A 26,534-nucleotide genomic window follows, 5' to 3' on the forward strand; every position below is an offset into this window, starting at 1 on the left:
CCACATAGTCTCCAAAGTCATGGAGAGTGGCTACAACAAGAAGTCCAAATATTAGCAATAGGGGGAATAAGCAGATGTCAGAATCATGGTCTTATTTCTCTGACTATCGTCTCTCCAGGAAACTACTCTTGACTGTATCACTCCTCAGAATCCATATAACCATAACCTTCAGCTTGTAAAGCATGGCTTCCATGACTAGACAGGTCACTTTAGTGAAATAAGGACTAATCCTAGTTCTGTTGCTTATTAACTGTGTGATCTTGGACAAGTCATGTTCCTGGGCCTTGGTTTCCTTATGGATAAAATGATGGGTTTATTGTATATGATCTCTAAAATCCATTATAGCTCTAAGTTTTTTATTCAGCACACTATCTAGACAGAGCCAGTGTTACTGTACCTCTCATATTACCTTATTATACTACTGAGTAAATCCAACCTTAAAGTATATACATTATTTTTATGCAAATTATTTATAAAGGAATTTTTATTTTAATATAGGAAAATAAATGTAATGATAATTTTGACTTTTGAGAATTCATGGACTTATTAAACATATCTAATGAAATAGAAACAAGGACAAAAAAAGGTGGTCATTTAGTTAAAATAACCAACTCTTGCAACTTCTATGTTCTTTCTTGTACCTTTCTTATTTATACCTCTGTCAACTGATTATAAGAAAAATATAGATCCTTTCCCAGTGTTTTTTAGCATTTTGCATTTTTATTTCACAACCATAAAGACTTTTTTATAATATAGGAAACATATACAGGTGAAATGTATGTTGGTTGGTAAGTCATGCCCTTTTTTGAATTAAATTGGATGACATCCATTATATAGATGAAAAAACTGTATTACATGAAAAAACACATATATTCCTTAATGTGCTTAAACATTTGTGTTTTCTTTACATCTTTATTTAAGATATCACTTTAATTTCTCTGTAATATAATCCCTTAGAACTTTTTATATTTTGAAAGGCTTATTGAATCAAATATTAGTTGGTTAGCAAATAGCTTTCTTAAAGAAAGTAATAATTGGAAGGAAAGATCATGTTTATTTCTGTATATCGGAAAGGCTTGTCTGCTTCCTATACTACTAATTAGTATTTTAAACCATTTCTTATCTGTACTGTGAATAAATAGCATCCTTATTCTTTATGGTTATACAGGAAGTCCTGCATGTTGCAGGGGTGGAAATGCAATTAACTGCTGCAGCTTCATTTTTGACTATTCTACAAGAGGAATCAGTGTCAATTCAAAATTATTCCCACTCATTCCTACATATCATTCTACAGCATGTGGAGCACAGGGATGCAGGTCAGGTGACTGTTTCTGTAAATGTTTCTTATTCTTTATATATAGGCTATGCAAGATAATTTGTAGCCAAAATAACTATTTACAATAATTAAGTGATATCATTGTTCTAAAGGACAGTATCATTTAAAGCACTAAGACTTCCTCAGATATATTGGATAAAAATCTAGTATCTTTACAAAACTGAAAATTTGTTACTATCTTGTAAGTTAATTTCCTGCATTCTTTAAAAAAATAAAACTGGTTTTATTTATTCTTTATAGCAAGTAGAGATGATTTTATTTGAAGGCAAAAATGACAAAATAGCTTCAAAAATCTTTGTTTGAAACTAGCAATTATTTTTTAAAATATTGATTGGAACAAAGATGAGGAAAGATACTAAAACATATTTTTCTAATTTTTATCCTTAAAATTATTGTAAATATTAATAAAACAAGTTGAAGCTAATTTGATGATTGATAACTGAAGTAACTTGATATATATGTTTAACAGGTGTCAGTAATGCATGGCTGGAAACTCTTCTATCAGTAATAGAATCTTTGCCAAAAGAAACCTTAAGACATGAGGTATTTTTTTTCTTAATATTGTTAATGCTTTCATCTCTGAGTTTAATAGAAAAGTAGAAAATGTGTTTGTTCTTTTGCAATAAATGACTTTCCTTTTTCAGTCTTTAAATAATATCTATAAACAATGTTTTTACAAATAAGAAAATTATTATAGCCCAAAAGACAGTTGGGAATATTTCCTCATCATAATTCATTGAATAAAGAGAAAGGTTTTATTTGACCCATTTTCCCTTTCTTGTCATAAAACTAATTTTTGTTAGTGCTCTAGTTTATGACTGCTTTAAAATGTCAAAATGCTTGGAATAATTCAGTGACATAAAGTTAATGCCTAGGTGCATGATGCCAAAAAGCCAGGTAATTCTCCATGTGCAAAATATTTTTGATATCATTTAGAAGATCTTATTTGTGGTTTTGGATCTTTGAATGTAATATTAACATTCAGAAATAGAAATACAACTCATATCTACCCTGAAATAGCAATAATATCATTCTAGAAGAAGTAGCATAATACAGTGGAAATAATACTGGATTTTGAGTCAAAAGACCTGGGCTGCCATCCTTCCTCAGCCACTTTTAGTCCATGTGAGCCCAGCCAAGTCTTCTCTAGGTGTTCAAGGGTGCTAGCTCTAGAGGAGTACGAGACCTCAGAGGTCATCAACTCCAGCTCCTGCATTTTTAGAGGAAGAAACTGATGTTCAGAGAGCTTAACTGGCTTGCCCATGACCCTCTAACTAATCTGTTTCCTCACATATAGTGAGGGGCCTCTGAGCTCCAAAGCTAGGTTTGCATGAAAAAGTTATATGCTAAGCAAATATGTTATTGTTTGTATTTTATTTTGTATCCATATTTATCACCATTGTCTGTGTAGGGGGTTCTTCTAAATATTTGTTAGGCTCTTTCATTACCAACATCAGCCATCCTTTTATAGGATCATGGACCCATAGATAAGGAAGCTGAGGCCCAGAGAAATATAGTGAGACCTCCATCTTTACAGTGGTAGAGTTGGTTCTAGAACACACATCTCAATCCCAGCCCAAGATTTTTTTCACTAAAAATGGTGTCCATTCTCAAAAATAATTTATTTTTAATATAGACACATCAGCTTTATAGCACTTAGTCAAAGTCTGAATCTGTGTTCCTTCGACAGAGAATTACTTGTATTGTAACAAGTTTTAAACTGCAATCTCTATCATTTTAAGAGCAAATAAAATTTAAATGGAGGAAAAATTTTAAAGATAATATATTACCTAGTTACTTTACCCTTTCTTTTGGAAGTTTGTTTGAATGTATTCCAGAACACATAAATCAATGTATTCCAGAACACATAAATCATTGCAGACTTTTCTCATGGCCATAATTCTAATTCCTTGCCATTAAATACAGGCATAGAAATGAAGTTTTTCTTAAAATAGTCCTTAATTTTAAATGTGCTAATTCTATATGAAGGATCATAATTTGTAAACCTTTTTATTACAGATACTGAAAGAAAATATTGAGTAATTAATAAAATTTATTTTATATAGTACCTGCTGTAACAGCCAAGAGCACAAGTGCTTTTTTCTTGTTATTTGCCAATGTGTATTACAAGTTAAAATTATTGTGGCTCTGAAGATGAAAAAAGGAAATATATAAAACACTTACTAAAACTATTGAAAAGAACATCTGAAATAAATTCCAGGCACTATAGCACTATGAATTTTCTTTCCTTTTTTTTTTCTTTCTAGATTTTGAACCCACTTGTTTCCAAGGCACAGCTGTCCCAAACACTCCAGTCTCGTTTAGTTAGCTGTAAAATTTTAGGAAAATTGGCCAACAAATTTGAAGCCCATATGTAAGTATTTGTGTATGAACTTTAGATGATAACTTTAATAGTTAAGTAATATAGATTATCTATTTTACTGATTATCTCAGAAGAATATATTTTTGTTATTTTATAGTGTGTAAACATATAGATGTTTTAAATTTCATAGGTTTGCCATGCATGACATTTTAATATGCATTTTGTATAATACATATTAGACAAAAATGTATGATACATTTATATTTTATTCTTTCCAGATATTATAGCTATTTAAAAATCATTCTTTTTTTGCATTGTAGTCTTTATAATTATATTCCTAAAGATGAGAAGACATCATTGTGAAGTTTTCAAATTGGTAGATAATATCATAAAGAAATTATTCTCTCATTATAAATCTTTTTCATGTAACTCATCTATACCATTTTGCACAATTTGTGTTTGTAGTAGGCTTTGAATATGTAACATAGTATTTTTCAAAATTATGATATGGTCTGGAGAATGCAGACAGATCAACTGGAAAGAATAAGATGCTAGCATGATTATTTGAATAATAGACATCATAATCTGACAACCTTACTTCTTATTTTTAGTTACTATTTACAAAGTTAATCATTACAAATATTAGTTCTACTTTCTGTGGTGTTCATAGGCAAATGATACTATTCATAACTTCTGTTTAAACAATTTCATTTATAAAACTCTGTAATTTTTTTTGAACATTATATTAAAAATTACATTCATTCACATCTCTGTTTTTCCCTTCAGCATTAAAAGAGAAATACTTCCTCTGGTGAAATCCCTCTGCCAAGATGTAGAATATGAAGTTCGATCTTGTATGTGTCGACAGTTAGACATCATAGCTCACGGTATAGGGTAAGCGTGCTTTTAAAAAGTTTTTTTTCTATCATTGTCACACAATCACTTTCTGCCTCCATGCTATAAGAAATTATGTTATTATAAGGACTCCTACTTGTGAAATAATGGGAATTATTCAGCTTGTTGTGTGTGCTGTTTTGAAAATTAAAACAAAAGGGACAACTAGGTGGCGTGGTAGATACAGCACCAGCCCTGAAGTCAGAAGGACCTGAAACCAAATCTGGCCTCAGACTCTTAACACTTTCTAGCTGTGTGACCTTGGGCAAGTCACCTGGCCCTAATTGCCTTGCCAAAAATAAAAAAATAAAACAAAAAATCTCAGTTATTTAAAATGTATTGAGGATAGGATTTGAAATTATTGGTATGTTATGATATTCTTGCATCCTCACCATCCACCCACAAGGTTTTCTCAAAAATAGCCTCACTTAGTTAGTTGTAACTCCAAATAACTGAATCCAAGAAGAAGTTCCTGCCTATAACAGGCTATTATCATAGCAAACTATGATATTTTCCACTCTTTTTTTTTTTTTTTTTTTAATCCTTTTCCTATAAAACCCAGACTTAGGCTATCTTTCTTGGAATTCTCACCCTATTTGTATATGGGACTCAAAGGGTATTAGCATAAGACAGCCAATTCTCTTATCCTTTTGAAAAATAGATCATGAGAAAAACTAGTTTCTTCATCTCTTATTGTAAGCTGTAAAGAAAGGGTAAAGCATACCTTAAAAACCAACTAAGAGAACTAATTCTGAACAAATACTAAAAGCCAAAAGAGTCTTTGTATGGTTGAAAGCCTTTCCTTTAGTCCTTTCTAATATAGTTAAGAACAGTGGGAGTAAGACAATTTACCTTTTTTCCTGTATTTTCTTTTTGTTTCTGTTTCTGGTTTTGTTTCTTTTTATTTTTTGAAAAATTTCTTGACTAGGAAAAGTTTTGGATGTTCTTTGTGATTCAGAGTGAATTTTTGGTATGGCTTTGTATCATATTTATAAGAGTGTTCTAGTAAATTCCAGAATAGAATAATTACTTAGAGTACTTTATAGGGCAAAAAGATACTGTTTCTGAAAGTTCTTTGTAGTAATCAATTGTCTAGAACCACTCTTCTCAAGGGTCCCTAATGCTAATCCTGGCCTTTTAGGATTATCATGAACCAAAAATGAACCTCTCTGTACTCATACTCAGACATCTCTGACTAAATATCCTACTCTATTGGTGGAGTAGCTTGTTACCTCATCTCAATTTTCCTTATAATATTTTCATTTTTGAACTACTTATTGAGAATTTTTAGGATCCTTAACCAAGAATTAAATTTCAAAACACAGGAATAGAAAATATCTAATGAGATTTAAAACATGTTAAAATTCATCTTATAGATCAGTTTCTAGTTTTGTCTACATTTATGTACTACAAAGTTTTCTTGTGCTATTGAAAGTACAGTATCACGTTGTAATTGGTTTCCCATAATCAGTCAAACATGATGATAGATATTGACAAATCTATAAAAGCCTATTTTAAAATGTAGAGTTGTTTTCTTGGTTTTCCTCATAGGTATCATGAAGAAATTACATCTTTAACTAATAAAAAATGTGTTCCTTATAATCATCTTTGTTGTATTACCTAGAGACAACTAATTTCTCTCCTAGTTTTTTATTACTAAAACTTTTTGAAAAAACTACCCAAACAGTAGTCAGTACTATTGTTAACAATTCCAGTTAATAAACAACTTTCTAAAAGATTAAATTCTTTATCATAAAATTATACAATATTTGCTTATTTTGTTGAAGAATTAAAGAACTTCCCAAGTCCAAATTATTTAAGGATTTTTATACATCATGTATTCCAATCTTCATTCATTTTACAAATCAGGAAATTAAAAGTGTAAAAAGTAAAGTGATTTGTTTGAGGCCTTATAGTTAATAGATAATAGAGCTAAGATTCAACCCAGATCTCTTCATTTCAAAGCCAGTGTTTTCCTTAGTATATTGTGTTGCAAAATTCATGTTTACAAAATCTATATGAGACTACTGTTTCCAAGTATAATATCATATTTTTCCTGATAATAACCTTCTACTCAGGTTTTAAAAAACAAAAAACAACAAATGGAAAGCCTGTTCCCTTACTAAGAAACTACTGCCACTGTCTAATATGCCTTGAATTATTCGTTCAAAATGCATTTTTTTGCTATCTTGTAAATATAGTCTCACACCTTGCTTTAGTTCTAGATTGAATTTCTCAGTGTATCCCACAACTTTCACTGAATATCTTTGATTCTCTCATTTGATTATGTACAACTATGACTCATGCCATCTTATAAACAAGGAACCTAGACATATCAGAAGTTTTCCTTTAACATTCACTATTCATGTTGCACAAGATAGTCATAGCAATAACATTTGATGATAAAAAAGTAGAAGCCAAAATTAAGATGATGAATAAGACTCCTTTGTGCTTATAATTATCATTCTTAGTCTAAAACTATTTCTGTTGTGCATCAATCTGTTTTGTGGCCTCTAATTTCATGTATCATTTCTTTAGGCAGAATATTTTTTTCTAGTGATTTAGATTTTTGAGAATAATTTCTCTGACATTTGTATATGGAAATTCTGTTTGGCATCTTTCATTTACAATTATTAATAAATCACTGTAGTCAATATCTTTTTTCTGAACTTTTTTTATAATGAGAGCAGCCCTCTTTAGTCTGTAATAAATAAAGTTCAATATCTACTCAACTATTAAGCTCTCTACAGATAAACATGGATAATTAGAACTGATTTGTAAAAATCTGGCATTTCTCTATCTCTTGCTACTGGGTTTTTGTTGGTAATATATAGAAATGCCAAAGTTGTATTTTATATCCTGCAACTAGGGCCAGCATTTTTAATTATTTCAAGTAGCTTTTTAGTCGATTCCCTAAATATATATCATCATACTATCTGTAAAAAGTGATACTTTTCTTTCCTCATTGCCTACTCTTAATTCCTAATGATTTGTAAATCAGTATGTAAATGAATATATACTGAATCTTTTAGCTTATGTTTTCTTATTTTTGATGTTATTTTCTGCATTTAGTTGAAAATTTTTGTACAAACCATGTCTTTATACTTTGTATTCTTTACAATGCCTAACACAGTGCTGTACACATAATCAATGCTTAATATTTATGTGATGGCATGATTTTTACTCCCTAATTATTTTATTTGCTGTGCAGGACAGAACTAACCAAAAGTGTTGTGCTTCCTGAATTAATAGAACTAGCTAGAGATGAGAGCAGCAGTGTACGACTTGCAGCATTTGAAACTTTAGTTAATCTACTTGAAATGTTTGATGCAGGTAAATTCTTTCATTTGCATGCATATATAATTGCTTCTGTGTATCTACATATATACTTGTTTTTCCTTATATGGTATAAGTAATAACATTTTTTAATATTAAATTATTTTCAACTCTCTAGATGGGTAAAACATCAATACTCCCTCATCTTATTTGGTAATATATGTAATACACTATCCTTTTAAAATAGTCTTTTCAAAGTGTTTTACATGAGTCTCACATTAGTCCTTTGAAATAAATGCAAGTTTTATTATCGCTATTTTATAGATGAGGATTCAGAGGCTCAAATTAAGTAATTTACCAAAAGCCACATCTAGGAAGTGGTAGTGAGAGTAGAACTGAAATCCATGTTTTATAATTCTGAATCTAAAGGTCTTTCTACTAGTTTGCATGCCCTTTATTTCCCTTGACATTGATGGAACTTGTCGTAAATTGACTGCTTTCAGGTTTACATCATTTGTGTGTGTGTGTGTGTGTGTGTGTGTGTGTGTGTGTGTGTGTGTGTGTATAAAGCACATATGTACAAACATATAGCAAATGTGTTTATATGATCAATGAAGAAGTTGACTAGTTATTCTGATGTGAAAATTCAAATAATTATGATAACAGAAATGTAATGATTCACTGGTTTAGAGCCAGTGAAACAGTGTTTAATTAAAAAATAATTGTTTTCAGTGTAGTTCTTTCTTTGTGCTACTTTCTGCTTTTTCATTTTCATGTTCATTCATAGTAAGTTCTACTATTTTCACCTACATCGTAAATCATATGACATGATGTCAAAGCATAATCTCACCTTGAAAAAAAAATTTTAAAAAGAGAAAGAAAGAGATGTGCTCATTTGCAGATTCCGACAATCTAGGTTTCCAAACTAGATTTGGAAACTAGTGAAATGTCCTGAAAATATGGAATATTCTGCTTATGGAATTAACCATGCTACTACTACCTATCATTGTCAGTATTCTCATGCCTTGTCTTCAAAAGAAAAGTTTATGATTTTTGACCCAGATTTGCATCTGTTCATGAATAGTGGCACATTTTGTAATGTTGTCAGTTTTGACAGCAATAGATGCAAGCTTTACTACCACTGTCAGTGGCGTTTGACTGCCTGTGCTACTAATCATCCTATCAACAACACGAATAGTAAGGATACAAGAAACATGTATATAAGAAAGACAGTATTGATAGCATATTGTGGAAGAGCACAGGGTCAGACATAACTGAAAAGTGACTGAACAGGTATAGGCCTTTTTTTGTTTTTTCTAGTAAATTTATTTGTTTTCTACTTGTATCCCAAACACTTAGGACAGTGTTTTACACATAATATTTTGTAAATATTTGCTTGCTTGCTTGCTTTGCCTTCCTTCCTTCCTTCCTTCCTTCCTTCCTTCCTTCCTTCCTTCCTTCCTTCCTTCCTTCCTTTTTTCTTTCCTTCCTTTTTTCTTTCCTTTCTTCCTTCCTTCCTTTACTTGACCTTTCTTCCTTTCTATCTCCTTAGATATTCTGGATGCCCAGTCTCCTATTCTAATCATTCTTCATTTCTAAAATAAACTTAGTTTATCTCACATTCTGTTAATATTTCAGATAATTGATTCCTGGTTTTTAAAAATTAATCATCCTTAATATCTGAACTGATCAATAATACAGTAATGCAGTTTCCCTCTTAATTAGCATCTGCATTTAGATCATAGCTTTTAAGATTTTTCCAAAGGAATTTCAGACATTGTGGTAGGACCAGTAGGTATGGAAATATGAGGCAACTTGTATATAGTTAACTTTGTTTTAAGTATATTCTTGAGTAAATCAAAGAAAGTTTGACAACACCGAAAGTAAGAAAAAATGAAGATTAATTAAGTAAATATTAAATACATATGAATAAATAACAAATCTCTACATACAGAAGATTGTTCTCACTCTAAGAAAGTTGTACAAGTTATATATCATATAGTCATTGTCCTCATGTAATTTATAATATAGTAGATAATAAAAACAATAAAGACAATTTAACAGTAGAGTGCAAGAAAGACAAATTTAGAATAGTACCTTATAGGGCAGAGGAAATTGCTATACAGATTTCTACTCAGTTGCAAATTAAATTAGCTGGCTTGTAGGATTACTTTTAACTCTGAGATTCTGTGATATCATATACAAGCAAAGTCTAGAATAACTATGTATGAGTACATCATAAAAAAATATAAGTGATACAGTGATCCATAAGAGCAATGTAGTTCATCACTAAAAATAATAACTCCTATAATCCCCTCAAAACCCAACCTGTCATCCATGTCACAAGGGGGAGCAATAGCAAAGTAAGGAAAAGGTAGCCATGCTATTGAATATCAAGGACTACTCTGGTTTTGGGTAAAATCTGGGAAAAATCCTGAAATTAGCTTGGCTTACCACTGATTGGATCCTCATACATATACACTGTTCATCCTAACCTACCCACCAACCACTCAGATGTAGCTGTTGCTCTGAATCTAAAAAATAGTTAAGTTACTGTAGGGTTGCTGGCTGATCCTATGCTTAACATAGAAGATATCAGAGCACGTAGCCTTATTTTGAGTTCTGGTACTACAGAAAATCAAGATATATTAAAACAAATCAGAAGCAACATCTTCCCTGCCAGAAATGCTTTGACAGTGACTTCTACATCAGACAAACCACCAGTACACATGAATTGGACTGAAGATTTCAAGGTTCTTAATATGTACTAGAACAAAGTCAGAAACAGATTTTTATCAATGTAGGCAAAGACATCATGCTATTTCTTGTCAATTTATTCTCAGACATAACAGTTGTGTTATGTCACAATATATTACAGGTGAGTGCAGCTTTTAACGTAAGAAATAGCTTCATTCCTTTTCCTGCATAGGTGAAATAGAAATTAATGAAACTGAGGAATTACTCAGATTGAAGAAGAAAAAGCTGAAGAATTTGAAAACATTGAAAATAAATACTTAACATAAATTCCAGAATTTCTACCTGATTGATAATGGATGGTAAAAGTGATGATAAAGTCTAAAATGATTTTGAGAAAATGAATTATTGTAAAATGGAATTTCAAAAAGTTCTCAGTTTGATGGTATGAATCCAGCCAATAAACCAGATTTATCAAAAACGGAATAATTTTAAAAATATGATATATGTTGTGGTTTATAGAATTAGAGATTATAGATGCTATAACCATCTCCTTTGATATTTGATAAGAGCATAAAAATATTTTAAGACCTGCACCCAGTAATACATGCCTAAATGGTTGTCATGGAAAGGAGCATAAGAGAAAAACTGGAACAATTTAGGAGTATTCCTAGGGATAGACATCATATATAATTATAGCAGAAATAGCTTGAGAAACGATTAAAGAGAAAGATTATAAATCATCAGCATTCTTATATGTCACTAACAAAATCCAACAGTTAGAATTACAAAGAGAAATTCCATTTAAAGTAACTACCAATCATATAAAATATTTAGGAATCTTATCTGCCAAGGGAAAATCAGAAACTATATGAATAAAACTACAAAACATTTCCCACACAAATTAAGTCTGATCTAACCAATTAGAAAAATATTAAATGCTCTTGGATAGGACGAGCAAATATAATAAAGATGACAATACTACCTAATCTATTTATCTAGCACTATACCAGACTCCCAAAAAACTATTTTAATGACCTAGAAAAAATAACAAAAAAATTCACATGGAAAAACAAAAGCTCAAGAATTTCAAGGGAATTAATGAAAAAAAGTCAAATGAAGGTGGCCTAGATGTACCAGATCTAAAATTATATTATAAAGCAGCGGTTACCAAAAACCATTCAGTATTGGCTAAGAAATAGATTACTTGATCAGTGGAATAGGTTAGGTTCAAAGGACAAAATAGTCGATAACTATAGTAATCTAGTGTTTGACAAACCTAAAGGCCCCAGCTTTTGGACTAAGAACTCAGTGTTTGACAAAAATTGCTGGGAAAATTGGAAATTAATATGTCAGAAATTAGGCATTGACCCACACTTACCACCGCACACCAAGGTCAGGTCAAAATGGGTTCATGACCTAAGAATGAGATTATAAATAAATTAGAGGAACATAGGACAGTTTACCTCTCAGACCTGCTGAAGAGGAATGAATTTATGTCCAAAGAAGAACTAGAGATCATTATTGATCACAAAGTAGAAAATTTTGATTATATCAAATTGAAAAGTTTTTGTACAAACAAAATCAATGCAGACAAAATTAGAAGGGAAACAATAAACTGGGAAAACATTTTTACAGTCAAAGGTTCCATTAAAGGCCTCATTTCCAAAATATATAGAGAATTGAATCTAATTTATAAGAAATCAAGCCATTCTCCAATTGATAAATGGTCAAAGGGGTGCAGCTAGGTGGCACAGTGGATAGAGCACCAGCCTTGAATTCAGGAGGACCCGAATTCAAATCTAGTCTCAGACACTTAACACTTCCTAACTGTGTAACCCTGGGCAAGTCACTTAACCCCAGCCTCAGGGGGGAAAAAAAAAAGATAAATGGTCAAAGGATATGAACAGACAATTCTCAGATGAAGAAATTGAAACTATTTCTAGCCATATGAAAAGATGCTCCAAGTCATTATTAATCAGAGAAATGCAAATTTAGACAACTCTGAGATACCACTACACACCTGTCAGATTGTCTAGAATGACAAGGAAAGATAATGCAGAATGTTGGAGGGGATGTGGGAAACCAGGGACACTGGTTGGTGGAGTTGTGAAAGAATCCAGCCATTCTGGAGAGCAATTTGGAACTATGCTCAAAAAGTTATCAAACTGTGCATATCCTTTGACCCAGCAGTATTACTACTGGGCTTATATCCCAAAGAGATCTTAAAGAAGGGAAAGGGACATGTATGTGCAAGAATGTTTGTGGTAGCCCTCTTTGTAGTGGCCAGAAACTGGAAACTATGTGGATTCCCATCAATTGGAGAATGGCTGAATAAATTGTGGTATATGAATATTATGGAATATTATTGTTTTGTAAGAAATGACCAACAGGATGATTTTAGAAAGGCCTGGAGAGACTTACATGAATTGATGCTGAGTGAAATGAGCAGGACCAGGAGATCGTTATATACTTCAACAACAATACAATATGATGATCAATTCAGATGGATGTGGCCATTTTCAACAATGAGATGAACCAAATCAGTTCCAATAGAGCAGTAATGAACTGAACCAGCTATACCCAGCGAAAGAACTCTGGGAGATGACTATAAACCACTACATAGAATTTCCAATCCAATTTTGTCCACCTGCATTTTGGATTTCCTTCACAGGCTTATTGTACTATTTCAAAGTCCGATTTTTTATGGATAGCAAAACAACTGTTTGGACATATATACAGATATTGTATTTAATTTATACTTTAACATATTTAATATGTATTGGTCAACCTGCCATCTGGGGGAGGGGGGAAGGAGAGGAAATATTAGAACAAAAAGTTTGGCAATTGTCAATATTGTAAAATAATCCATGCATATATCTGGTAAATAAAAACTATTTTAAAAAGAGAGAAAGAGAAGGATTAGCAGTAGGTTTGTCAAGAAGAAGAAAAGAAAGAAAAGAGGATCCCTTGAAGCAATTTTTTTAAAAAATATGCACAAAAGAAAACTGACATAAGACCAAAAGAAAATGTAAACAGGGCAGCTTTGAAAATTACATCCTGAATTACTGAATTCTTTAAAGAAAAATAATATAGAATTAGAATATAGAATAGAGTTTCATGCTTTCATGTGAAGTCATCCTTTTCTATTTTATTTTATTAATGGAAATTATAATTTAATCTCATATTTTTATACTCAGAATTTTTAAAAGAAAAAGAAAAACTTATTAAGACCTTGAAGAAAGGCATTAGACATTGAAAGATTACACCAATATCTAGCTAATAGACACAGCAGAAAACTTAAACAATGTCATCTTGTTAAAGGCAAAAAAAAAAAAAAGGAAATGTAGAAAGTAATAAAGATTTCAAAAGAAAAGCAGAAATTTCTAGTATGCTCTAATCCACAACTAAGATGAAAAACTAAAAATGGTTTTGAAAACAACACGATGAAATAAATGACCCAACCTCAATCCAAATTCACTCTAAAACCTTGAAGGGGAAAAGGAAAGGAAGATTTCCCCTTGCTGCTCTTCTTCTATCCCCAAAGGAGGAAGATATGAAAAATTTGTGGTGGTTTATGTGGTTGAAAGAAGTCCTAAACAACAAAAACATAGTTAGGTGAAAGATAAAACAGAAAACTTGCATACTATTAGCATGATTAGTGTCAAAACAGTTGTGTCAGGAAGATAATTGAAACTCTTCCTTCCAAAACCAAAAAAAAATGTGCTGAAAGACGTCACAGAACAATTCCTTATTGATTTGGTGATTATTAAACACTTAAAAGTGTCATAGCAGTCTTACTGTCTTTATTATTACAAGCCTTTATGTCAGTTCTATACTTATAACTATCTCATATTGCAAATATATAAAATAGGTCCAATTGTAGTAAGAACAATAGGTTTTTTGATGCCCATATATGTGTCTAAGCTGAAAAGAGTACAGCTAGCTCCTGAAGACAATGCAGGATTTAGATAAGATACAGTTAAAATATATTATCTCATAGGGGATTTTATTCAGATAGCTAGAATACAAAGTAATACATGATAAGATAACATAAAACAAGAATAGACAAAATATTACATACAGTCCCAGGAGAGAAAGTTCAATAGCAAATAGAAAAATCCAGTCAGGCTGCATGGAGAGCATGACATTTATTCAATTTTGTTTTTCAGGAATTTATATGTTATCTTTCCCAAAAGATCATAAGAACATGATGGGGAGGGGAAATGTCTTTTATTTCTAACTCCTCAGTTTTTTTTTTCAAGAAATAGATATTTTTTATTATTATAATTTATAATCATTGTAAAATCTCTGTTTGAATCATCTTTATAATAGAATATCAATGTATGTTTGCAGTGGTTGAAGTAAAATTGTGCCTAGAAGTAAAAAGGGTATATAGGATATAAAGTAGTGTGGTTTGCTTCATGAATCTTGTACTTGTTTATTTTTCAATATGCATGAAAAAGCAAATTTAAAGCATTTATTTTGTTTCTTTTTTTTCAGATGACAGAAGTCAAACTATACTTCCTTTAGTAAAATCATTTTGTGAAAAATCTTTCAAAACAGATGAAACGATTCTTCTTTCTTTATCTTTACATTTAGGGAAACTATGCCACGGATTGTATGGTATGATGATATAATCACAAGAATTTTAATAGTAGAATAAAGTTTTTATTTTTTCTTATGCCTTCTATTTAGATATTACATTTAGAGGAGTTATTCTGTAATTTCATTATCCCACACCTCCCCTGGCCTTTTTAGAATAAAAACAGCATAAGAACTTGTCCCAAGATGTTTTCTATCTGAACTGCATCTAATGAGAAAAGCAAGAATAAGAATAATTGCTCACATTTACATTACACTTTAAAATCTGAAGCATTTTTAATAGATCATCTCTCCCAAAAAACCTGTGAAATAGGAAGAATGGGTTTTTATATACTGTTTTACAAGATTTATTATTTCAAGGGGGCAGCTTGGTAGCACACTGGATAGAATACCAACCCTGAAGTCAGGAGGACCTGAGTTCAAATTTGGTGTCAGACACTTAACACTTCCTAGCTTTGTGTAATAATTCCCTTGGCAAGTCAATTAACCCCAATTGCCTCCGGGGGAAAAAAAAAAAGGTTATTATTTCACCTTGCTGACCTTTACCTGTAAAAACAGGAATGCTAAAAATGCACAGCTTCTAAAGTAGATATCGAAGTAAAGACATGCTCTTAGGCTTCTGAACTGCAAGTACTGGGGTTTTTATCCACTGAATCCTATTGCTTCTCTCATAATAACATGGACATTGGAGAATAGTATTGTATCTATCAATTGTAGAAATAAAAGATTGAGGAATTAGGACAAACTACTTTTTAAAAGTGATTTTATTATTAAATGAATTTGACTTTATTATAACACTTTAACCTCTCCTTAAACAAAGCTTGATAATAGGCATTTATTTTTAACTTATCAGAATTTTTTGGATATATTACCATATTTAAGCTCCTATGGTCTAGTACTGTCAATACTTGTATTTGTATCCTGAGCTGAGTATAGAACAAGTGCTCGCCTCCCTCTATCTTTCCTCTTCCCTCTCTCCTTCCCATAGTCCCTTTCTCTTCTCCCAAATTATAGGATTATTACTGCTAATATTGGTCATTTATTAATTATTCTTAATATTTTATGTGATGTAACAATTATAGAAATATGTGGGGTTTGTGCTCTTTAAATAAAAATAAACTTACACGATCTTTTAGGTGTCTTTAGTCACTATTTTTTAGCATGCCATTTTTTCTTTATAACTTATTACAACCACTACTATGACTATTGTATTTGTTTTGTCTTCTGGTTTTTGTTTTTGTTTTTCACTTTTTCTCATTTCTTTTTAATTAACAAGTGAAACAGTATTCCTGTTACTTTTTCAGGAATTTTGACTCCAGATCAGCACTTGAGATTCTTGGAGTTTTATAAGAAACTCTGCACATTGGGTTTACAACAGGAAAATGGGCATAATGATAATCAGATTCCACCTCCAAACCAAGAGCAGGAAAAGAGATATGCGTCAGTGAGAAAGAACTGTGCTTACAACTTTCCAGTAAGTTAATTCATTTTCCAATCAAAAGAAATAAACATTTTAATGTCTTCTGAAAAAAAAATCTGTACATATATTATTAAAAACACCTTACATAGTTTATATTTTATTCTTTGCTCTCTTTGATGATTCTGGGGGAAAAGATTTCTTTTTGTTGCTACCTTAATGTGATTCCAAAGAAGTGATGGCTGTATAAATGTTATTTCAAAATCAAAACCATTAAAACTTAATTTTCCTTTAAGTTTTGATATGTCCCCTTCCTTTTCCCTGTTTTCAAACAGGCCATGATTATTTTTGTGGATCCTAAGAACTTTCATATGGAACTTTATTCCACATTCTTCTGCCTTTGTCATGATCCTGAAGTGCCAGTGAGACACACTATTGCTATTTGCTTCTATGAAGTAAGTCCAAGGATTTTATATAATTTTACTTTGATGTAGATCGTACACAGAGTAATACCTGATTTTTGTGAGAATTGTACTTTTTGCCTTATCTTTGTTCTGAGTCCTATCTGTGATATTATTAGTATGGGCTCCTTTGTAAATTCTCTCCAGAAATGCATATAGGTACCTAACAGCACCTTATAATAGTGTTATAGAGTGGCCAGAGGCCCAGAGTTAAAATGATTTCACTGTCAGTAGACAGGATGTGGCAGAGACTGGATTTGAAGCCAGGTTTTCCTTACTCCAAGGCTGACACCTACCCACTTCCTCACACTCCTTCCCTTTTAAAGTGTTTCTTAACTTAGGGTCTCTAGCCTACCTTCTGTTCTTCTTTCATGTTCAATTCCCAAGTACTGGACTAAGTGACTCACTATTTTATCTTCATTTTGAGTGTGCTCACACAATATCTATTAATATCAGTTTTTGGTGGTGTTGCTTTTTTACTAGGCCTGTAATTAGATCATTAGGATCTTAGGATCCTTGGGAAGGATTTTGCTCTGCATAATACAACCAGATGTATCAGAAGTGAGACTTGAACCCAAGTCTTCCCAGTTCCAAGAACAGTAGTAGCCTATTCACCTCACTCTCAATCTCCTGTTAATAAATTTAGGGATAGGGAGAGAATCTGTGATTTCATAGTAAAGGGAGCTTCCAAGTGAGGAAGCTTCCTCTCCTGAGACAGATTGGTTCTCCTATTTATTCTTAGAGCACTGAGAGGGATGTGGAACAGGAACTTGAATCAGTCTCTTTTGCCTCAGTTGTCACAGTTAGTCCAAGCTTGATTGTCTTGATTAGCATACCTAAGAAAGACCCAAGTTCATTCTCTAGGAGGTCTCTCCCTGGCTCCTCCCTAACTCCTCCCTAATGCTCTAGACCTCACCCTTACTTCCATCCCCCTCTTCCCTCTGACTTTAAAGGTTGCCTTCACTCAAAATATATTGCTTAATTTTATATGATTTAGCCTTGCTTAATCAAATTGCATTTAGCCCACGAGCTGTTTCATGTTAATAAATGTGGTATCCTTTGTGGCTGGGATAAATGGCTATCTCATGTGAGTGTGTCACATTGCAAACCACTCTCATGCCTAGTACCTGGGTACTTTATCTATCTGATATTTCTTCAAGATGATCAAGGACTTGGTGGGACTCATCCTGACAATATGTGTCATCCTAACTTCAAGGCCAGTTAGCCACACTATGTACTGCATTATATCTCTGTGCTATACTTCTTGCTAATATATCAATAGAACTATGTGATTGTTTTTATTACATGCAATATTATATGTCCATAAAATTACAAATTCTGAACTGAACACTGAAACTGAAACAAATATAAAATTAAGATGTACATTATTTAATTTTTTAATTAAATTAATTTAAAAGTATTATATTGTATATATAATTATATTATATCTGTGTAAGTTGTTGAAAATAGTAATTAAAGTTTTTACTCTTTAACTTTATTTCTTTATTAAAAAATATTGAGTAAGTATTCATTTTACATTTCTATCATTACATTTAAATTGTTGATCTTATACTACCTTAAATTGTCATTAATGTTAAATTTTTTTTGGAGTTTATGTGTAAACTATATATATATATATATATATACACACACACACACACACACACACACACACATATATATATATATACACACATACACATATATATATATATATATATATATATATACACATATATACATATAAAACTATACATAGCATTAGCAATTTACAAAACGTTGTCCTATGAGTTGGCTTCCATTAAATCTAAGAGATGATTAGAAATGAATGAATGCTACTATAAGTCCTAAATGGAGTGGAAATCAGTAAACTTAGCTATTCGGAACTTTGAGACCAATCTGGCTTCAGAAAAAGTAGAATACCAGTAGAATAAAGAACTTCTTAAGTCTAAACATTTCCCTTTCATCCTGATTAAAATTCTTTGGATGGGATTTAATTTTCCCACTTTAGGGATGCTGTGGATCTTAATATCTTTTGGAGCAATTCTGATTGGACATATAATGCAAATAGTATGTATAATAAATGTCCAGAAAAGGGTAGAGATTATTTCTAGATAAATGCCCTAAGGTTAATATACAGTGCTATTATATTCAGATGAGAAGGAAATCATATTTAGTTTGAATAATTAAGGAAGGCTTTAGGAAATACAGGTTATTTGGGAATAAAAAGATCTTTTTATTCAATTATTTGTTCCTGTAGTAGCTAATGCTTAGGAGCACAGAAGAATTTGTTCAGTGTTATTGCCATTTTAATATATTATAGAGTATTAATGAAGGGGGGACCCCAAAACTCTGAAAATCCTTGAAGGAGAAAATCTCCTTCAACTCTGTCTCAGTGAGGGACTCTGCCCCAGGGACAGCTTCACCCTTGTTATCTGGGTGGGGTCAGGTCAATCCTGAAACTCATTGAGAGTCTCTCACTGAGACAGAGTGGAAGGAGATTTTCTTCTTCGAGGATTTTCAGAGTTGGAGTCCCCCTCTTCATTACTGAATACTTGGAACAGGAAGGGGTCCTAAAGTGGCTTTGAGACTTAAGTATGAGATTCCCAATGTCTTATTAACATCACTTAGATTTATCTGCATGTTCATATTCCCTCCATTTTCAGTATTCTTTCCATATACTGACAATATATATGTGAACAGTATATTTTGATCCAATGAGTGGTTCAAAATGTTTTCTCAGTGTTTGGGATTATAGATTAAACTTGAAGAGGGCCATATTGCAGTTATGTCTACAAAATTAGTCTCCCAGTTTCCTTTTTAGTAAACTTACACTCATGTATAAATTGTTAAAACATCATTTAGAATAGATAATAGAAAGAGATATAATTATTTTTATGTGGCAATAACCTTTGTGTTTCTAGTAATCTTTATTTTTATTGATAACAGGTGTCTAAGCTTCTCAGTACTGGAGTGTATTTAATATATAAAGAATTAATTGCACTATTACAAGATGAATCACTGGAGGTAATTTGTATTTTTTGGTTTTGCTTCTTTTATATTAAAACAAAATTTTCTGTCTCTGGTTTGTATATAGATCAGCTCCTAATCTAAATCTTGACAATTAAGTGAATAGTCTCAAAAGTTTTCCTCTATAAGGAATGGAAAATGAAAGGTAGATGCAGATACTTTTAGTGATTTCATTTTTAGGCTGTTTTTAATTGAACTCAATTTTTTTTGAGTGACTCCTGATTCATAAAGGTTTTATGGTTCAATTTATAAGTACCTGGTATTGAAACTTTAACCCAAATGAGAAAGACTGATAAATTGGGATGATTGTAAACATGTTTGGCGAGACAGAATATTGGAATTATAAATTTTTGAATTTCTAGTGTAAATGCAATCAGTAATGGGCTTTAAAGTTTTTTAAAAAATAAATACTTGCTAAGCACCGATGTAAATTTAATTTACCCCCACATAAGCCTCTTAGGGGGAGTAATACTTTCTTTACCTTTCTTTTCTCAGTTCACCTAGACAAATTAAAAAAACAGAATCCAAGAATTTTTGTTAGTAAAGCAATATTGTTTCTGTGTAAGCAATGGGCTATTAAAATAGTTGATTGAATTAGCTAGGAAAATATTAACAATATGAGAGCATTATTATAATTATGATATGTCTCTTGAAAGGTTTTAGATGCTCTTGTAGATCATCTTCCAGAAACCCTAGAACTTTTGACTACTGGTGGTGAAAGCAGTGTTCAAGAAAACAAGGTAATTAATTAGAATTTAATTGATATAAATTTTTATTTTGATTTTCCTCTTTTTTGAAATGTTATATGCTTGTTGAATTGAATTCTTAGTTGTTTTTCTTGTAATTAAGTTCATATATTTCTAGCTTTCCATGTTTTTAAATAATTCTTTGAGAACTGGAATAATGAAGCTGACAACTTCATATTTGGAAGGTGTTACTTGCTTATATTATTGAAGTGAGATCTCCCATAGTAATTAAAAATTATTGTCATTAATTTCTATTGGAATGGACCTACAAGGAAAATAAGAGTGAAAGCTTTATTTAATAACTTAGTATCCATGTTCTTTTTTTCCCCTGAGGCAATTGGGGTTAAGTGACTTGCCCAAGGTCACACAACTAGGAAGTATTCAACAAACTTTTTTTTTTCATGTTCTTTATTTAAACTGTGATTTACTCTATAATTTGGTTCTGGACAAATGACTATTCTTTGCAAACTAAATTTCTTTCTAAAGTTTGAAGTGAGGAAAATGAAATTTTACCTTTACTTTTATCATTGAATTTTTTCAACAATGCAATGGAAACCTCACCTTAAATCTGTTGTTCTCTTTCAGTTATTGGCTGTACCTGACTTGATTCCAGCTCTGACAGCAGCAGAACAGCGTGCAGCAGGCTCTTTAAAATGGAGAACCCATGAAAAGATACTGCAAAAATATGCCTGCCTGCCTCATATCATATCAAGTGATCAGATTTATTATCGTTTTTTACACCGAATGTTCACAATCATGATGACCAATGTGAGCCCTGCAGTCATTTTCTTTCTATTTGCTCTGCCCTTATTTTGAGACTCTCGGAGTTTTCAGCATGCCCAGATCCCTTTGAGCTTCAATTGAAATGCCCTTCCCCCTCCCAGGAGGGCTTGGTCCTATTTAACCCCTAAATTTCTCTGTACTGCTTCCCTGTTTTCTCCCCCCCCCCCCCCCCGTTCACTGAAGTATAAACTTTTGCTGGAGGAGAGAATAAAAACTCAAAACTTACTCTTATCCTACTGTCATATGTTTGCCTGTCAGGAGAGAGCAGAGTTACTCCGACCTTGAAATAAGCCTAGTTAGGTCTTTTCTGGTGAAGTTTGCCAGGGAGTAATCAGCTACAGCTACAAAACTAGTGATTTTAGTCCACAACAGTCTCTTTTAGAATGGCTATCAGGACTACACTGCTTGAGGAAAATGTCCTCATCTCAGTCCTGCTTCCTCCTGTAAGATAGCCTTTTTTTTTTTTTTTTTTTTTTTTGACAGTACCAAAAAACTAGCTGGGAAATAAATAATACTTATGCTAAAAATCCTAGTTCATCTTCTAAGAGAAATTTTATTTTTAGATTCAAAAGTCATTTTATTCTATTCTTCTTCTTCCTTCAGGATGGATTATACATAAAAGTAGTTGCCTACCCTTTTCATTTAACACTCTGTATAGAGTTTAAGTTGTTTAAGTTTGTACATGTAGTTTATCTAACATTAAAAAAAAAATTTATTACACAGAGTGAAATAAAAGAAAGAAAATATGAATGAAGATTATAATTTGTATTCTAGCTTAAAGTGTTTTTGCTTAAACTTAATAGCATTTTCACCAATATGCATTACCAAATTTGCTTTTTTAAACCATGGTGACATTATCTTCCTCTTGCCCTCAACAAATTTAAAACAACATATAGACCAGAATATAACAGATTGGAACTGACTTGTGCAAAATGAAAGTGGGTAGAAATATTTAGTGACAGGTAGTACTGCCTTAGTAATAAAAACAGTCCATTTGAGAGGAGAGTATCTGTTATGGATGACAGAAAATAAACTATTATTATTTAAATTGGAGGAATTTGCCTTAGAGATCGGGATTATATTTTTCAAGTAGTAGAATAAGAATTTTAAATAATTGCTTTTTGAAACTTAACATGTAATTTTTCTATGCTAATTTATAGCTTGTTTATATTTCATTTTATGATACCAGTACCCTTTTAAATTCTTTAGAAAACTTAGACTTTGTAAATGTAACAGTTTTTCCAAAGTGCCTTTCATTGTTGAATATTTTAGCAACAATTAAAATAATTTTTTAAAATCTTACTAGTGGTAATTTTACATTTATAATTATGTGAAATTACTTAAAATGTTCTGTACATTAACTCTAACAAAAAAATATAAATCCTCATTTGGTTTTGAATTTTTGGAAATATTTTCACCATATTTTTTGAAAAACATTGGACCCAGGAAATTAGGAAAGTTGGATCAATACCATCTTAGTAACCATAGAAAGTTTACTTAACTAACTAGATTTCCTCATCTGAAAATTAGAGAGATAAAGTAGATGAATGAAGTGCCTGAAAACTAATATTCTATAAATCTGTGAAATTTTGCCAATTAATTTTTGGCTTAATTTGCTGAGTATGATAATAGTCTAATTTACAGAAGGCATACAGAAAGACAGTTAATATATTAAGCACATTTGAGGCTTGAATTGGCTGCTGAAAATGAGTAGCTGATAAATTGAGATTATGCAGAGCCTGGTATTCTCTGATTAATATTAGACTTGTTTAACTTCCTTCCCTTGTTTCTTAAAGAATGTCTTACCTGTACAAAAGGCAGCATCTCGAACTCTTTGCATTTTTCTACGGTATAATCGTAAACAAGAACAGAGACATGAGATCATTCAGAAATTAATTGAACGTAAGTTGTCATTTTCATTTTTTTGCATTAACAAGATAAAATACTGTATGCTATGTTAAAATACTATTTAAATGTAGAGATCAGTAAATTAATTGTGTAGGGATACTTGTATTTGTGTGGCTTAATTGTGTAATGTGCTTGTTTAATGTATTCAATCTTATAACTAAGGACTGTCCCAATTTGTAAATCACTTAGAATAGTGTCTTGCACAAAGTACCTACTAAATAAATGCTTTTTCCCTTCCTTATCTGAATTAAGACTTCTACCTTCTTTAGAATTATTATCATATGAAATATGTGCTAAAACAGATATGTTTTAAAACTTTTTTTCGGTCTAGACCTGTAATATCATTAGTATAGAGAATTCTTGGTGAAGGAACTCTATCCATGCAGATTAGCAAGTGATCTACAATTTATATTCTTAAGGAGGATTAAAGGAATTGCCCAGAATCACACAACTAATATGTCTCAGGCAAGTTTTGAATTATATCTTCCAGACTTGGAGGCCATCTGTCTTATCTGTTATTCACAGTTTGTCTTTTAAAATGTCATATGAAAATTAAATACACTTAAAAAATACACATATATTTTAGTTTTTAAGGAGTATGACCATATAAGAATCTGTAATTAAACAGTTATACCATAGGTAGCAATGTTTCTCAATCCTTCTCATTTTCTGTTGCTATATCATCATCCTGTTTCCATCTACAAGGATGTATCCTGGACCATCTTCTTTTCTCTCTGTATCTTTGTGTCTCTTGCTGAGATTTCACAGTTCTCAAAAGCACTCAATTATTATCTTTATATAGATATAGAATATAGGCTTTTATATAGATGCATAAATATAGTCTTTTCAATCTGTATATTGAGCCCTAATCTCTTTTCTGAATTATAATTCTACATTTCCAACTACATTATGGACAGCTCCACTTATTATGTCCCCTTGGTAGTTCAAACTCAGGATATCCAAAATTGAATTAATTGTTTTCACCTGAAACACCCATCCTTCTTCCAGACTTCATTTTTTTTCTTTTGAGGGCTCCATTATCCTTCCAGTCAGATAGCTTCAGAATCCTCCCAGACTCTCCCCTACCACTTTTACTTTTATGTCCAGTGAATTGTCAAGTCTCTTATACCACTGCCACATCTTACTTACATCCATTTCCTTCTCTTCACTCACAAGACCACAGCCATTGTTCAGGCCTTCATCACTTCTTGCTTGCGTTACTACAGTAACCTCTTAATTTGCCTCATTGTTTCTGGTCTCCAATCTGGCATCTACAGAACTGCCAGATATTCCTAAAATGCAGACCTGACCATGTTACTCCCCGTTCTAAAATCTCAAATGGCTCTCTACTTCCTTGAAGATAAAATACCAACTTCTCAGTCTGATGTTCAAAGCTTCCACAATCTAGCTCTTTTCTCTCTTTTTAGACTGTTTCATATCATTCTAGAATTCTATGTTCCAGCCAAACTGCAGCAGTCCCCTGAACTCAGCATGCCTATGGAATGTGACCATAGATAGATATCCACAAGAAATGGTAAAAGCAAAAGAAAATAGATTATAAAGTCTATTAAGAAAGTCTACTATTGTGAGAAAATCCAGGAACCACAGAAAGTGGAGCATAGTGGTGAATATTTGGTGAAGATGGATAGAGAAAGAAACTGAATTTAGACAGTCTACTTAGGTAGAAGAAATAAATGAGTTTGGGAAATGGATTACAAGCATAATACAGATGTGTGCTATATAGTAGTTTGTTCTTTTGTGCCATTTCTCATTTGCCTACCCAGGATTTTTGGGTAGGGCAAATTTCAGAGAGGTCAGAAGAAAGACAGGTAGGGTACTGTGAACTAAAATTCTATAAAGAAAATCAGCTCAGGAAGAAAAAGAAACTCACCAAAAAAAATCAATTATAAATAGTTTTAATGAGGAGGAAGAATATGGAGACTGTATAAAGAGACTGATGTAACTACACAAAAGGACTCAATGAACTGAGACTTTAAATGGATACTCCATCTCTTGACACCAGACATTTCCTCTGACTGTTCCTTATGCCTAGAATATTCTTCCTCCTAATTTCTACCTTCAAGTTTCCTTTAAGTACCAGCTAAAATTCCATCTTCTACTGTAATGCCAGAGAAATTGAGCAAAATAGAGATTGGCAAGTATTTAATAATTTATTAAATGTGAGAGATACGTTGGGATCAAATGGATCCATGGTTTGGTCCCAGGGCTGAATAAGACTATCATCTCCAAGAATCCAGCAAACAATGAGAGTTCTCAATGACCTATATGGTCATGGCTCAGACTCAGGGGGTAGATTGAGGGGGGGGTGAAGTCAGGGTGCTGACAGCGGGATGGGACTCTGACAGGATGGGGAGATGGGATGGCATAATCAGAGGGAGGCACCCCGGACATAGGGAGAGGCATCTTGATAAGATAGTATCTGATATTTTAATAGCTTGGGATGGGGAGAGGCATTCTGATATTCTAAAACATCAAATATTCTGATAGAGGGGAGGTTTTGCAGGTCTGAGAAGCAGGGAGACTAGGTCAGGATAATTATGGAAACTGAGAACTATGGCATAACACTACCCAAAGTCTTTCCTAATCTCTCTTAATTCTAGTTTTTAATGTCTTAATGTCTCAATGATTTCCCACTTATCTTCTAGATGGCAATTAGATTGTGAAATCCTTGAGGACAGAGGCTGCTTTTGCTTTTTTATGTGTCTGCAGAGTTTAGGACAGTACCTAGTGCATAATAGGTACTTTATAAAAGTTTGTTGACTAGCTAAAAAATATGGGCAGAAGATGAAAGTAAAGATGGATACCAGAGGATGAATATAACTACTAAACACAGTGCTGCAAAAGAAACAAATTTTGTCTTAGTATTCAAGAAGGAAAGAGAAGAGAAAGTCTCCAAGAAATAGAGTGTTGATCTTGGAACTGATTTCTAGAAGGAAAAAACTTGGAATCATTTCAAGAAATGATTAATGAGCATTTAGACAGTAATGACCACAAAAACAGAGACTCTCAGAGTAAGAAAAAAACAAAAGGGACTGTTTGG

General features: G+C 32.1%; 1 protein-coding gene across 5 annotated transcripts in view; it reads left to right on the forward strand.

Annotated features, from left to right (window-relative positions):
* The window catches only part of PPP4R4 (protein phosphatase 4 regulatory subunit 4), a 126,155-nt gene that overhangs the window by 65,399 nt on the left and 34,222 nt on the right, over positions 1-26,534 (forward strand). For 3 of the 5 annotated variants that reach the window (XM_074289705.1, XM_074289707.1, XM_074289708.1), the window contains 12 exons: positions 1,169-1,316; positions 1,806-1,879; positions 3,604-3,710; positions 4,446-4,553; positions 7,765-7,886; positions 15,027-15,149; positions 16,433-16,602; positions 16,881-17,000; positions 19,956-20,033; positions 20,693-20,776; positions 21,368-21,550; positions 23,362-23,467. In XM_074289705.1, the coding sequence (XP_074145806.1) occupies positions 1,169-1,316; positions 1,806-1,879; positions 3,604-3,710; positions 4,446-4,553; positions 7,765-7,886; positions 15,027-15,149; positions 16,433-16,602; positions 16,881-17,000; positions 19,956-20,033; positions 20,693-20,776; positions 21,368-21,550; positions 23,362-23,467 (1,423 nt within the window). Of the gene's footprint in view, positions 1-1,168; positions 1,322-1,805; positions 1,880-3,603; positions 3,711-4,445; positions 4,554-7,764; positions 7,887-15,026; positions 15,150-16,432; positions 16,603-16,880; positions 17,001-19,955; positions 20,034-20,692; positions 20,777-21,367; positions 21,551-23,361; positions 23,468-26,534 lie in introns of all 5 variants that reach the window. The other 2 variants (XM_074289709.1, XM_074289706.1) reach the window with 2 other exon arrangements.

This window comes from Sminthopsis crassicaudata, chromosome 2, assembly GCF_048593235.1.
Source record: "Sminthopsis crassicaudata isolate SCR6 chromosome 2, ASM4859323v1, whole genome shotgun sequence".
Taxonomy (NCBI): Eukaryota; Metazoa; Chordata; class Mammalia; order Dasyuromorphia; family Dasyuridae; genus Sminthopsis; species Sminthopsis crassicaudata.